This window comes from Coenobita brevimanus, chromosome 13 (assembly GCF_032717465.1).
Source record: "Coenobita brevimanus isolate Jiangsu-jjx chromosome 13, ASM3271746v2, whole genome shotgun sequence".
In the NCBI taxonomy this organism is placed as follows: domain Eukaryota; kingdom Metazoa; phylum Arthropoda; class Malacostraca; order Decapoda; family Coenobitidae; genus Coenobita; species Coenobita brevimanus.
Window position 1 is genome coordinate 40,289,199 of NC_136966.1, and position 14,505 is coordinate 40,303,703.

The window sequence follows — 14,505 nt, forward strand, 5'->3', positions numbered from 1 at the left end:
TTGTGCCACAGCCTCACTCACCTCTTCATTTCACCATGCTGTTCCCTGCACCCCCTTTCATCTTCTCCTCACCCCACACACCACCTCACATGCTGCACAGATTCCTTCTGCGAATATCTTGCACACACCTTCCACATCCCCCATCTGCTCCAGTCTATATTTACCCAGTCGCTCCTCCACTTCCCTCGTATATTCTGCCTTTTTTCCATCTTCTTGTAACTTTTCCACTCTCCTTGTATGTACTACTTCCTCCTCTCCTTCCCTTCTTCTATTTCTCCATTTTATTTGGACTTTAATTCTGACCACCACCAAGTGGTGGTCCGAAAGTCCACTCCCCCAACCTCTATATACTGGTGCATCCATTACACACCTTCTCATCCTTTCATCCACTCACACATAATCAGTCATTGCCTTCCGTTCATTCAGTTCACCACCCACTCTTCTCATCACTCGCCATGTATACCTGTGGATCATTTTGTGCCTGAAGAGGGTATTAGCTAACACCAACCCCCTCCCGGCACTTTTTTTTTTTTTTTTTTTTTTTCATGTGTCCGCCTCTGGCCAAAGGCTTCAGGGCCTGTTTCTTGGGGGCAGTAAGCCTATTCCAAGGCCCAGTAGTCCTCCTACACCCTTCTCATCCATCCCTGCAGGCACACCCTACTCACCAACTACTCCATCCACCTTCCCATTCCCTACCTTTCCATTCATATCTCCAATCAAAAACACTCTGTCATTCCTTTCAAACTTTCCATGCACGCTTGCACATTTGTCCAGAACTCTTCTCTTACTCTGCTTGCACGATCTTGCATTGACGCATACACGCACACACTTAACCACATTTGTAGTCCAACTTTCAATCTTACTCACACAATCCTCGAGCCAACTGATCCATATGCACTTATATTCTCCTTCCATCTGTTACTCACAACAATACACACTCCTTCTTTTGCCCTCTCATTCTCACCTACTCCTGCACATATACCCCATCCATATTCCCATTCTCACACTCTCACCTCTCCATTTAGTGTCCATTAACCCACATACATCCACTTTTACTCCCTCAAGCACCTGGGTAATCTCTTCTTTCACCTTGTCTTTTGCACCCCTTACATTCCAAGTCACCATCCGTTTCATGTCCTTTGTTCGGTCCTTAGTCGTCACCTTTTGATCAGTCCTGGTCCAAGGTTTCTTGTTCATATTTTTAGTTAGTTGTTTTCTGGGGTGGGGCACAAACCCTCCGCCAAATCACTTGTGTCACGTAGGGAACTCATGTTGGATGGTTATAAGGTTACAACCCAGCATTGTAAATGCTTTCCTGGTTTACAGGAAATCATTTGGCTTGCCACTCAATCTAAGCATAATACCTGTAAATAACTCACTAAAATCAACAAATAAAACCTGAAAATCATTAAATATAAGTCGGAGAAAATCAGGCTTAGTGAACTGTACCCCAAAATGACAATGTTCACCCCACCTATGGCTAAAACACATTAATCTATGTCTAAAAACAGTTTATAAATCAACCTAAACACACGATTTTAGTCTAAAATATAATAAAAATCGTTTAAAAAGAAATCAAAACCCATCATTAAACAGGGGTTTGGCCATCATTAGGCAGGTATGGTGGTATTTCTACCCCCTCGTTAAGCTGGGGTATCACATCTAGGGGTATCATATATCGAGATATACCTTCCATCGAGATTGAATCAAGAGTAGGAGAGAATCTGCAGAATGGCTGAAGAAATCATTCCATCCAACTGTGCCACTTGTAGTGCACTGGGATGGAAAACTATATCCCAATATAGCGAGCAAATGTCACAGAACATCTTCCAATTCTCATCTCTGGTGACGGAGTTTCAAGGCTTTTGAATGTGCCCAGTTTGGAATTAGGGACAGGAAAGGCTATGGCCAATGTCATCATTGAAACCTTGAATGGCTGCAGTAAATCTGAACGTGTGGTAGGAATGGCATTCGATACCACTGCTAACAATACCGGATTGTGGACAGGGGTATGCACCCTTATTCAACAACAACTGCACAAGGATCTCCACCTGCTTGTCAGCATCACATTTTTGAAAGACTTGTTCAAAAGGCCTTCACCATTCGCCTTGGACCATCTTCTGGTCTTGACATTCACGTAGTCAAGCAGTTCAAAACCAAGTGGAGTACTATTGACACAGCACGCCTTCAGACTTTGAAAGACAATGAAGAAATTCCGGTAATTGATAGTGAGCAGTGTGATGAGCTCATAACATTTTCTATGAAACAGTTGCAAGAAAGCCAACCTCAAGATGATTATCAAGAACTGATAGAACTGTCCATATTTATATATACACTCAAACCTCGATTTAAGGGACTAAATGGGGAATCAGCTTGTCCCTCACTTGAAAATGTTCATTGTTTTACCATATACAAAGACAATCTTATTATGAAATGCAATGATTGTTTCACTTATCTTAATTATTTATATGATTATGAATATTGTTTTACAGGTACTGTATAAAGAAACATATTAATGTTTCAAGTAGCGGACTTTTTGAATGGTCCTGTCTGTTTGTAAGGTAGAATATGGAGTCCCTTAAATCCGAAATCGCTTAAATGGAGGTCCCTTAAATCGAGGTTTGGGTGTATATATATATATATATATATATATATAAAACTTCCACATTCTTCACTAACCTATCAGCCATCTTGACCACGAAATACCATAGTCTGTATGGTTGCTATTATCCCAGACTCATAGGTAATCAGCCTCTCTTTCTCTCTCTCTCTCTCTCTCTCTCAGCCATCTTGACCAGGAAGTATCTATATGGTTGCTGTTATCCCACACTCATATGTAATCATTCTCTCTCTCTCTCTCCACGTTATCCTTACTGCATAGATACAGGTTGTTTTATTGGGTTTTGGAGAGACAAAACCGGAGGATAATCTTCATTTTCTCTGTTTCTTCAAGGGTGCTCTCCTGACTTGAATAAAATTACCTGGAGGTAACAAAGTAAAAACTATGTCATTGGGTGGAAGGGGTTAAGGTGGGCAAACTGCAGTGGTCTGTGACAATAACGGGTAGAGACTGTACACTACGCAGTGACTTACATCAAAGGGCAGCGTGTTTTTTTTTTTTTTTTTTTTTTTTTTTTTTTTTTTTTTTACCAAATGCATCATTTTCTCCAACAAGGAGGGTATGTTTTCACCCATTTGTTTGTTTGTCTTAGCATGATTACCCAAAAACTAAAGAGAGATTCGGACTAAATTTGGTGAGTAGATAGCCCATTTCCCAGGGAACAATCAACTATTTTGTTTGTTTGTTTGTCTGTTAGAAGGATTACTCAAAAACCAAAAGAGAGAAATAGACCAAATTTGGTAGGTAGATAGCCCATGTCCAGAGAACAGTCGATGAACTTTTGGGACCGATCTGGATCGTATTACAGATTCTGGGTCCGGAAAACACTTTTTAAGAAACCCTAATCAATTATAAAACCTAACCCATTATGAAGAGTGGTTTGGAAATTATGTTGCCCATGTCAGAGAGATGCACTTCACTGAGTGCCCCCCTAGTTTAGTTAGTGACCCTGTATTATTCTAGACTGAGATTTACCAACAAACTTCCAGTCAGTCGCATGTTGTAACTTGGATTCTTTTTGTATGAAGAACTAGAGACATGGGTAGATTCTTCTTTCACCATTCCTTGTTGTTCATGCAAAAAAAAGAAATCACAGGTATCAGATTGATTGATTATGTATGTGTATCAGTGATTGAGTATGTGTGTGTGGATGAAAAGATGCGAATATGTGTAATGGATGCAAGAGCTTATAGAGGTTGGGGGAGTGGACTTTCTGACCACTACTTCGTGGTGGCCAGAATCAAGATCCAAGTAAGATGGAGAAACAGAAGAAGGGAAGGACAGGAGGAAGGAGTAGTTGCAAGGAGAGTGGAAAGGGTACAAGAGAATGAGAAAAAGGCAGAATATAAGAGAGAAGTGGAGGAACGATTGGGTAAATATGAATTGGAGTAGATTGGGGAGGTGGAAGGTATGTGCAAGATATTCACAGAAGAAATACGTGCAGCATGTGATGTGGTGTGTGGGATGAAGAGAAGACAAAAGGGGGTGCAAGGAACAGCATGGTGGAATGAAGAGGTGAGACAGGCTGTGGCACAAAAGAAGAAAGCATACAATGAATGTATGAGAAATAGGGGCGTGGAAGAAGTTGACAGGCGGAAGAGAGAGGTGAAAAGATTAGTAAGAGAAAGTAAAAAGAGGGTGGATGAGGATTTTGGAAGGAATTTCAGTGTAAGGTGGAGGGACTGTAAGAAAATGTTCTGGAAAGAGGTGAAGAGAGTAAGACAGGGTGGCAGTGAAGTTAGTAGGGGAGTGAAAGATAAAAAAATGGTAGATTACTAGTGGAGAAGGGAGAAAAAGTGAGCAGATGGAGAGAACACTTTAAGGAATTGTTGAACATAGAGAATGGAAGTAATGCGAATATAAGCGACTGGGGAATGTTAAGGAGGAAGGTGAGAAGACAGGAAGAAATCCGTAGGATAGAAGTTGTGGAAGCAATGAAGAAAGTCAAATTGGGGAAGCTCCAGGAATTGATAGAGTGGGCAGTGAAATGCTGAAGCATGGGGGAGAGATAGTAGTAGAATGGATGTGGAAGATGTGCAGATTGGCCTGCGAGGAAGGTAGAGTCCCGGAGGATTAGAAGTCGGGTATAATTATTCTATTGTACAAAAGAAAAGGGGAAAAAGAAGTGTGTGGTAATCATAGGGGCATTTGTCTTCTTAGTGTAATGCGAAAAGTGTAAGGTAGGATACTTATTGGCAGAATTAGGGAAGTAACTGAGGAATTAGTTGGAGAAGAACAGGGAGGCCTTAGGAAGGGAAGAGGTTGTGTAGATCAGATATTCATTTTTAGATCTTTAGTGGAAAAGTTTCTAGAGAAGGGAAAGAAGTTGTATGCGGCTTTCATGGATTTGGAGAAAGCATATGACATGGTGGATAGACAAGGATTTTGGAAAGTATCAAGAATATATGGAGTAGATGGGAAGTTACTGAATGCAGTGAAGAGTATGTATGATGGTGCTAAGGCTGCAGTGCGTGTGGTTGGTGAACTGAGTGAATTTTTCCCTTTGAAGTTTGGGTTGAAACAGGGTTGTGTCATGTCTCCACGGTTGTTCAGTCTGTACATTGGTTGGGTAATAAAAGAGATACAAGGTAGGGCAGTGGATGTTGGAGTGGCCCTAGTGAGAGAGGGTAGTGTTTGGAAACTCCCTGTACTGTTGTTTGCAGATGATACTGTGCAGTTAAGTGAAGATGAAGGGGAGGTTCAAGGCTTGGTAGATGAGTTTGGGAGAGTGTGTAAGAAATGGTATCTAAAGGTGAATATAGGGAAGAGTAAAGTGATTGTCTCTGAGAGAGGTTAAGTCAGTGAATGTACAGTGAGGTTGGATGGTGAGGAAATGGAAAATGTGAGTACGTTTAAGTACTCGGGGAGTGTGATGAGTAAGGATGGGAGTTTGGAGGGTGAAGTGCTTGAAAGGGTAGAACAAGGAAGAAAGGTTGCTGGTTCCTTGAAAGCAGTGATAAGAAACAGGGAAATGAGCATGAAAGTGAAAAAGTTATTACATGACAGTATTGTGATACCAACTCTAACTTATGGAAATGAAACTTGGACATTGTTGGAAGGACACAAGTCAAGAGTGTGAGCAGTGGAAATGAGTTATTTAAGAGGAGACTGTGGAGTCACATGGAGAGATAGGCTGACAAATGAGGATATAAAGGAGCATTGTGGTGTGGATGTGGATGTGATAGGAAGCATTAGGAGGAACACACTGAGGTGGTTTGGTCATGTGGAGAGGATGGAGGATGAGAGACTGATGAGGAGAGTGTATGTAAGTGGGGTGGAGGGAGGGGGAGGCCGAGGTTGAGACGGAGGGATGGAGTGGAGAGGTATATGAGAGAGGGGTGTGTGAGTTGGGAGCAGGGCATCCATACGTTAGAGTTGGTATCACAATACTGTCATGTAGTAGCTGTTTCATTTCCATGGTCACTTCCCTGTTTCTTATCACTGCTTTCAAGGAACCAGCAACCTTTCTTCTTTGTCGCACCTTTTCAAGCACTTCACCCTCTAAACTGCCATCCTTACTTATCACACTACCCAAGTACAGTAACCTCTCAAATAATGCGAGGGTTAGATTCCTGGGAAGGTCGCGTTAGTTAAAAACGCGTCTTTTAAACATAATTTTCCCATACGAAACAATGGTAATAATGGGGGTTACGTTCCTCGACTCTGGGAAAGTCTACCCATTTGGGGAGTTATGCTACTCTAAATTTAAAAGCAACAATATTAATTTGAAGGAAAATCCACGTGAAAAACAAAAACTGTATACAGTATCTGGGGAGAAATAAACAACGTTTGAGCCCTAGTTGGGCCAAAGCGTTGTTTACTTCTCCCCAAAAATATACTGTTTTCGTTTTTTATGTGGATTTTCTTTCAATTCTGCTTCATTCACGGCATTGTGAAAGTTCCTCAACATTATTAATGCCTAATGCATTAGTAGGTCATAGAAACACTAGAGTAAAAGCAACATTTTCATTACAGTTAGTAGGTCACAAACAATAACAACACACTGCCTCACTTCATCTATGCATCACTCGTCGTCTGCTGCTGTCCTTCCTCACCCTACTACCCCACCTCCCGCCACTCCCCACCCTAAATTTGTTGTTTCCTCGTTCTGCTGTCCTTCCTCTTTGTCTTCCTCAGACTCCCGTGCTACTGGTAATGAAGATAACTCCCTTAAGTTTTCTGTCTTCTTCATAAAGAACTGCTCTATCTTGGTCTGAGTGGTTTTCTTCTTTCTGTTCTGCAGCATCAAGTTGTAACAATTTAGACATCCCATCACTTTCCTGGCCAAATTTTGTCCGAAAATGAGCCAAATTGCTCAGAATGGGGCCAAACTTCATTTTCGAATATTATAGTTTGAATAAAACCAGTTTAAGCAACAGGCAAATAAAAAATTGTATTTATGCATAAACTGCTACACACGGTCTATCAGCTCGGGACTGTCCAAGGCTAATTTGAAACCATCACGTACGTGTAAAGTCGTGTTAAATCGAGAAACCCTTGTTAGTTAAACATATCTCCTTAAATATTTGCTCGTGTTAAAATGAAAATGCGTTTTTTAAACTCGTTTTAGTCGAGAAGTTGCAGTACTTAAACGCACTCACATTTTCCATTTCCTCCTGATCCAGCCTCGCTGTACATTCACTGACTTCATTTCTCTCGAAGACCATAACTTTACTCTTCCCTACATTCACCTTTAGATTTTGTTTCTTACACACTCTCCCAGACTCATTCACCAAGCCTTGCAGCTCCCCTTCATCTTCACTTAACAACACAGTATCATCTGCAAACAACAGTACAGGTAGTTTCCAAACACTGCCCACTTTCACTAGGGCCACTCCAACATCCACTGCCCTACTTGTATCTCTTTTATGACTCCATCCATTTACGGATTGAACAACCATGGAGACATGACACATCCTTGTTTCAATCCAACCTTCAAATAGAAAAATTCACTCAGTTCACTATCCACACGCACTGCAGCCTTAGCACCCTCATACATACGCTTCACAGCCTTCAACAACTTCCCATCTACTCCATGTATTCTTAATATTTTCCACAATCCTTGTCTATCCACCCTGTCATATGCTTTCTCCAAATCCATGAAGGCCACATACAACTTCTTTCCCTTCTCTAGAAACTTTTCCACTAAAGATCTAAGAATGAATATCTGATGTACACAACCTCTTCCCTTCCTAAAACCTCCCTGTTCTTCTCCAGCTAATTCCTCTGTTATTTCCATAACTCAGTCAGTAAGTATCCTACCATATACTTTTCCTGTTACACTAAGAAGACAAATCCCCGTATGATTACCACACACATCTTTTTCCCATTGTACTTTGCACAGGGGAATAATTATACCTGACTTCCAATCCTCTGGGACTCTACCTTCCTCGCAGGCCAATCTGCACATCTTCCACATCCATTCTACTATTATCTCTACCCCATGCTTCAGCATTTCATCACACACTCCATCAATTCCTGTGGCTTTCGGCATTTTGACTTTGTTCATTGCATCCACAACTTCCATCCTACTGATTTCTTCCTCTCTTCTCACATCCCTCCTTCTCCCAGCCATTCCTCAGCCAATTATACCTGCATTAGTTTCATTCTCTGTGTTCAAGAATTCCTTAAAGTGTTCTCTCCATCCGCTCACTTTTTCTCCCTTCTCCACTAGTAATATGCCATTTTTATCTTTCACTCCCTGGGTAACTTCTTCCCCATACACATGACTTGGAAATAAATGTAGTATAATTGTTGAGGTTATACTGTAAATTTTAGAAGAAAAGTGCAAGTATATGTTCAATATTTTTTTATTTTTTTGATTGATTTATTTACTCTTTACCTCGCCACGGATGGAGTCCAGTGAGGTATTGTTGTTGGTCAAGTGTCTTTGTTAGCAACATTACGGATTAATGGCTGAATGAAATTACATGAAACTTTTAGGATATGTGGTACTTGTCCCAAATGGAAGTGATTAAATTTTGGAGGTAATCAAGTGACCATAAAATGTCAAAATCAAGGTCATGGATTTTCAGAGGGCTATAACTTGAAACCAGTTGAAGATAGAGATATTTACTATTACCAGCATATAGGAACTCCCATATGGGTTTTCACTTGGCACCAAGACCTTTGACCTTGAGTGACCTTGAAAGGTCAGATAAAAGATCACAGATATTCAAGGGGCTGTAACTTGAAACTGGTTGCAGATAGATATTTACTATTATCAACATAGAGGAAATCCCATATGGGCATTTAATTGTTATCATGACCTTTGACCTTGAGTAACCTTGGATGGCCAAACTCAAAGTCAGGGATATTCAGGGGGCTTTAACTTAAAACTGGTTGAAGATAGAGAGATCTTTACTATTATCGACATACAGTACCCTTGCGTCCAACACGGTAATATTGTCATGCATGGGTCACGTGTTGGACCAAAAACGTGTTGGAGTAACAACAGAGCTTATGGGGAATATGAATTATGTCAGCAACCCAGGAAAAGTCACCCTAAATACCTACCATATACCTATACATATATTGGTACTATTGTAATTATAATAAATGGTACTGTGCTATGAATGATAACTAACCTTTTAGGATGGTGTTGGTGGGCTTGCTGGGAATGGAAGGTGGTATCCAAGGCTGTAGGTAGTCCTACTGGGTCCCCGGAGGATGGCTGCTGGCGTCACAAGTGGGTAATGGCTGTTGCTCCTCCTCAACCTCCCTCATAAATCCTTCGAAATCACACTCAGAATCACTATCTTCGTCCACAGCCATGGAAGGTCCTGCTTCTGCCTGTCCTAGCACTCTGTAATCCTCGACAAACGGCATGCTTCTCACACTGTTGCCAGAGCCCCGTCTCGTGACTGTGGAAAGTGATCGCTGTCGCTGACTCGGTAGAGAATAAGGAGAAGCAACTTTATTTATAAACTGGTACACACGCCGATGAGATGGGTTTCAAAACGATTGATATTTATTCTAAAATATTAATATGTATTCAGTGTCAGGCTAAATGTCCAATGCTGTAGTACGATACATTCTCTGTCGAGTCGCCTGGGTTTTGGTCACACTGTTTTGCCCGTCGTATCCTCGGCAGGAATCCATCCAGATGAATTCCAAATGCGCGTGGTATTGTCGGCAATTTTACCACGTTACCATTCCGATTTACCATCGTATCCTCGGCAAACCTGGTATGAAGTGCCGTGTGATAGCCTTCGGCTGCCAGGATCTTGTCTTGGTTTGTTATTATGGTCCTCACGTTGGCTTCATTCATGTCGTAGGCCTTGGCAGTGTCAACTTTCCTCTCCCCTTTCTTCTTCCTCTCAATGCTTTCTAGCTTGGTGGCCTGAGGGAGGTGCCGACGCTTCTTGGGGTTCTCAGAAGGCTTCCTAGGCATCATGAGCAGGGTAAAATGCAGTAACAAGGGCAGAAAATGCAGCAAGAAAAAAGCACCTTCCAATGCAATTATGCGACCGAGTGGCGCTGTGGCGGGAGAAATTTAAACAAAACATCACGTGACACCAGAAGCGTTTTTAATTGGGCGGCATCACAAGCACGTCACGATAGCGGGCAGGGAAGGCTACTTGATCAGAAGTTTTCATTGGCTATCATCATCATGGGAATGTCCAGTATGACCGTGTTGGACCGGGGGTGATCGTGGTAGAGTCGAACTCTACGGATTTCGCCCACTTCTCGGAGCTCTGTGCATGTTATGCTAACACACTTGTGTTGCAGTAATTAAATCGTATTAAATAATACTAATTAATTGCTCTCCGTGCTGGACCTGAATCGTGCTGGACTAACGCTTGTTGGACGCGAAGGTACTGTACAAGAAGACCCTTATGGGTTTTCAAGTGGTAACATGACTTTTGATCTTAAGTGGCCTTGAAAGGTCAAACTCAAGTTTATGGATATTCAGGAGGCTATAACTCAAAACGGGTTGAAGATTGAAATATTTATTATTATAGTAAAAGCTCGATTAACCAGAATGCATGGGGATTCTTCCATTCCGGATATGGAACTTTCCGGATAACTGAATGTTACTTTTAGAAATTTCCTGGGAGGTCAAACAAATGAAATAGGACCAAACCTGGGACTTTACTGGGTTTTCAAGTGGTAACATGACTTTTGATCTTAAGTGGCCTTGAAAGGTCAAACTCAAGTTTATGGATATTCAGGAGGCTATAACTCAAAACGGGTTGAAGATTGAAATATTTATTATTATAGTAAAAGCTCGATTAACCAGAATGCATGGGGATTCTTCCATTCCGGATATGGAACTTTCCGGATAACTGAATGTTACTTTTAGAAATTTCCTGGGAGGTCAAACAAATGAAATAGGACCAAACCTGGGACTTTACTGTATTTCATAAAGTACATTATGCAGTATTAGATACAGTACAGGTAAGATACAGTCCAGGTACACTACCATACACACAAAAGGAGAGCAAGAGAAATTGTACAGGACTGAACACAAACCAGCAAACATTACAAAAATTATTTAATGAAAAATTTAGCGTATGCTACAGGCCAAAATAATTTTGAAAACTTAGCTGCATACACTACTTTATCCTATACAGAACTAATCAAAAATTATAGAGGGATCATCAGCATCATCGGTGACGACAGGTATCCGGAATATTTTCCACCCCATGCCGGATTGAATTTGCGTTCTGATTATACAGATGTGCTGATGCATCGGATGCCGGGTAATTGAGCTTTTACTCTATCAAGATATAGGAAGTCTTATAAGGGCTTTCATTTGGCACCGTGACCTTTGACCTTGAGTGACCTCAGGCAAGGTTTGTTGTGCCTGGGACCACATGTTATATTTTGTAACTGAACTTTTATGTGTACTGGTAACATATCATGTACTTATTTAACAGTTTAGTACTGTAGTGTATTTTGAAATCAAAAACAGTACATTGCAATATAATTTTCTCTATGTATATTTCAGGTGAGGCAGCTGTGAACGTCCTCCTGTCAATGGAAGAAACTTATGCAGACATAATGCCTGTCAGTTTATCAGGCAACAGAATATCAGCGTATGTGTCAATTATGCGAGGCTGTGACAATATGTGCACCTATTGTATTGTACCATTCACTCGGGGGAGGGAGCGCTCCAGGGATATTGAGTCAGTCGTAGAGGAGGTGCGCAGCTTGTCAGATCAGGGGATAAAGGAAGTTACTCTCTTGGGCCAAAATGTCAACAGTTACAGAGACACTTCACAGACACAGCACTCAGGTGTCTCTAGCCGTGAGAAAGAAACTCAGTTAGTTAAAGGCTTCAAAACAATATACAAACCCAAAAAAGGAGGCCTGAGGTTTGTTGATCTGTTGGACAAGGTTTCTCGTGTGGATCCTGAGATGCGTATCAGGTTCACCTCCCCTCATCCCAAGGATTTTCCAGATGAAGTTCTCCACTTGATCAGTGAGAGACAGAACATCTGCAACAGCCTGCACCTCCCAGCCCAGTGTGGCAGTAGTAGAGTGCTGGAGCTGATGCGTCGGGGATACACCAGGGAGGCGTACTTGGATTTGGTTAGTAACTCTCAGGACCATAACCTGGGTGGTATGGGAAACTTTGTAGGATCTTCTCCTGAGGACTTTATTTTGCATGTTACAGCTTAACATATTTTTGTATGTTATGTACTTTGTTTTATTATTGACAGTTTTCATCATTAAGATAGAAGATACTGAGGTGTGCTGTAATGTGCAGTGTAATTCTCTCAGGAAGGGGTATTACAAACTCTCCAAAGCCATTTGGCATTTGACCCTCACTTGTTTGTGTTGGAGACCGGCATTATCAATTGAAAAACAGATAGTCATATTTACAGTAAAGGAGTTTCTGTTTTCACAGCATTCCATTTCAGGGGTTTTTCATGTCCACTTATGTAGTTATGGCTTAAGGAAAACAGTGATGGACATGACCTTTAACCCCTAAAATAAGATTACATATTTTATTGGTTTATTCTTGCCACTTACAGTTGATTATTTACAGTACAGTACTTAGGTAAAACTTTTCTTATTGAACGGGCCATTGAAACTATGTCTAATCCCTCCAATTTAGGAAATCTTAGGATCAAAATAAGAATAGTCATGGAATAGGAAGAAGGAAATAAAGAATACATTATGAGACTTATGAGGTTAACACAGTATAAAATTAGCAGCAGTATTCTCCCTACGTGTCAAGTGGGGTTGGTGGAGGATTAGTGCTCCTTCCTGTAAAACAATTAACTCTAAGCCCATGGCCACCCTGTTTGGGAGACATGGCGTCTGGCAATGAATGAATGAATGAATGTTCTGCTGCTAGTTTTTTTTTTTTTTTTTATAGTATGACAGCATTCTTTCTTGAAGTAGTATGGTAGCAGAATAAACGTAGGCTAGTGTAATTTATGGCGAATATGAATGAAATAGGAAGCTTTTTAATTCTGTGTGACATCAGGTTGCTCACATCCGCTCCATCATCCCTAATGTATCCCTGTCCTCGGACTTCATCTGTGGGTTTTGCTCTGAGACAGAAGAAGAATTTAGGGAGACCCTCTCCTTAATACAACAAGTCAAATACAACGTGTGCTACTTATTTCCGTACAGGTGAGTTGTTACTGACTTTAATTTTTAGTTGTTGTCCTATTGGATATGGTTAGTGGATTTTGTGGCATATAGACACCCTGTTGTAGGGTTAACCAGATGAAGGGAGCCAAGAATTTTTAATGTTTGACTTATAACTTTATTTTTGTGTTCAGTTCCATTTTTACCTTATTTTTACTGGATCCAGATCACTCATGTGATATAATAATCAAATTTGGTTTTGGTAATACTATAATTCTCTTGATATTATGTAATACAGATTAAACCCACTTCCACCAATATCCATTCTCTGACCCTCATAAACTGACTTCTCAACATTTACAATCACTGTTACTCATCTGTTATGAGGAGCCTTTAATGCTCAGGTTGGTAATGCATATTTACTTACCTTCCTGATATGGGTTTGATCCCACCAGAGTCGGACATAGAAGAGGGTGTAGTAGTATGCCTTTCCATATATTCTTATGGTTGCACTGTACTGAGATTCTTTAGGTGACATATACAGACACTGTGAGACTCATAGCAGTGCTGCCAAAACAAATTGCCTCATGCACTTCTCACCCCACAATCCACTTCAGAAGTGTTCTGCACATACACCCATGCACAGACCATTAGGTAGGGATGAATCATTTCTCCATGGACAGAAAATGATGTTCCACGGTCCCTCAGATTGAAGAACTGAAATATTCTTTCTTTCAACCCAATTATCCGCTTCCTCTAGAACACTGCCATCCAGACTATGAATTTTAGCCCTGCCCCTCCCTTCACGTTCAGTTTTCTGGCTTTCTTCACTGACGTGTATTACAGTAAACTCTCTTGTATCCATCAGCGCATTACTGGGCATGTGTCATTATCTGTCACAGCAGATGGGTGAATTTAATTAAATTCCCAGGGAAGCCCTAAAATCAATATCTGTGCCATTCATTTGATCATCCAGACACAATATCATGGCTGCTTTACTTGTAATTTGTTACCATACAATCAGAATCAGGTAGGTGCAAGCAGACTATGTTTTAGATTTAGAGTGCTCATAATTGATTTTACTTTTTTTTTTTTTTTTTATGTATTCAAACATGTATTTTGAGGACTGAAAGTATTTCTACTTTTACTGGGCACTCTGTTATTACTGAAATGAGTGAATAATCTTGCTGAGTTTAATTCATGTATTTTTCAACCTTCCTGAGTTTAATTCATGTATTTTTTAGTACTGGAAAAGAAAAAAAAAAAAAAAAAAAATTATACTTGGGATCAGAATGCTGCAGTTGTCCTACATCAGGGATAGGCAAAAAGATTTGACT

General features: G+C 40.7%; 1 protein-coding gene across 1 annotated transcript in view; it reads left to right on the top strand.

The window, feature by feature from the left end:
* LOC145414170 (mitochondrial tRNA methylthiotransferase CDK5RAP1) overlaps positions 1-14,505 on the top strand; it is an 82,068-nt gene that overhangs the window by 19,285 nt on the left and 48,278 nt on the right. Inside the window, exons 2-3 of the mRNA XM_080283739.1 lie at positions 11,574-12,157; positions 13,062-13,210. Of these exons, the coding sequence (XP_080139865.1) occupies positions 11,574-12,157; positions 13,062-13,210 (733 nt within the window). The remainder of the gene's footprint in view (positions 1-11,573; positions 12,158-13,061; positions 13,211-14,505) is intronic.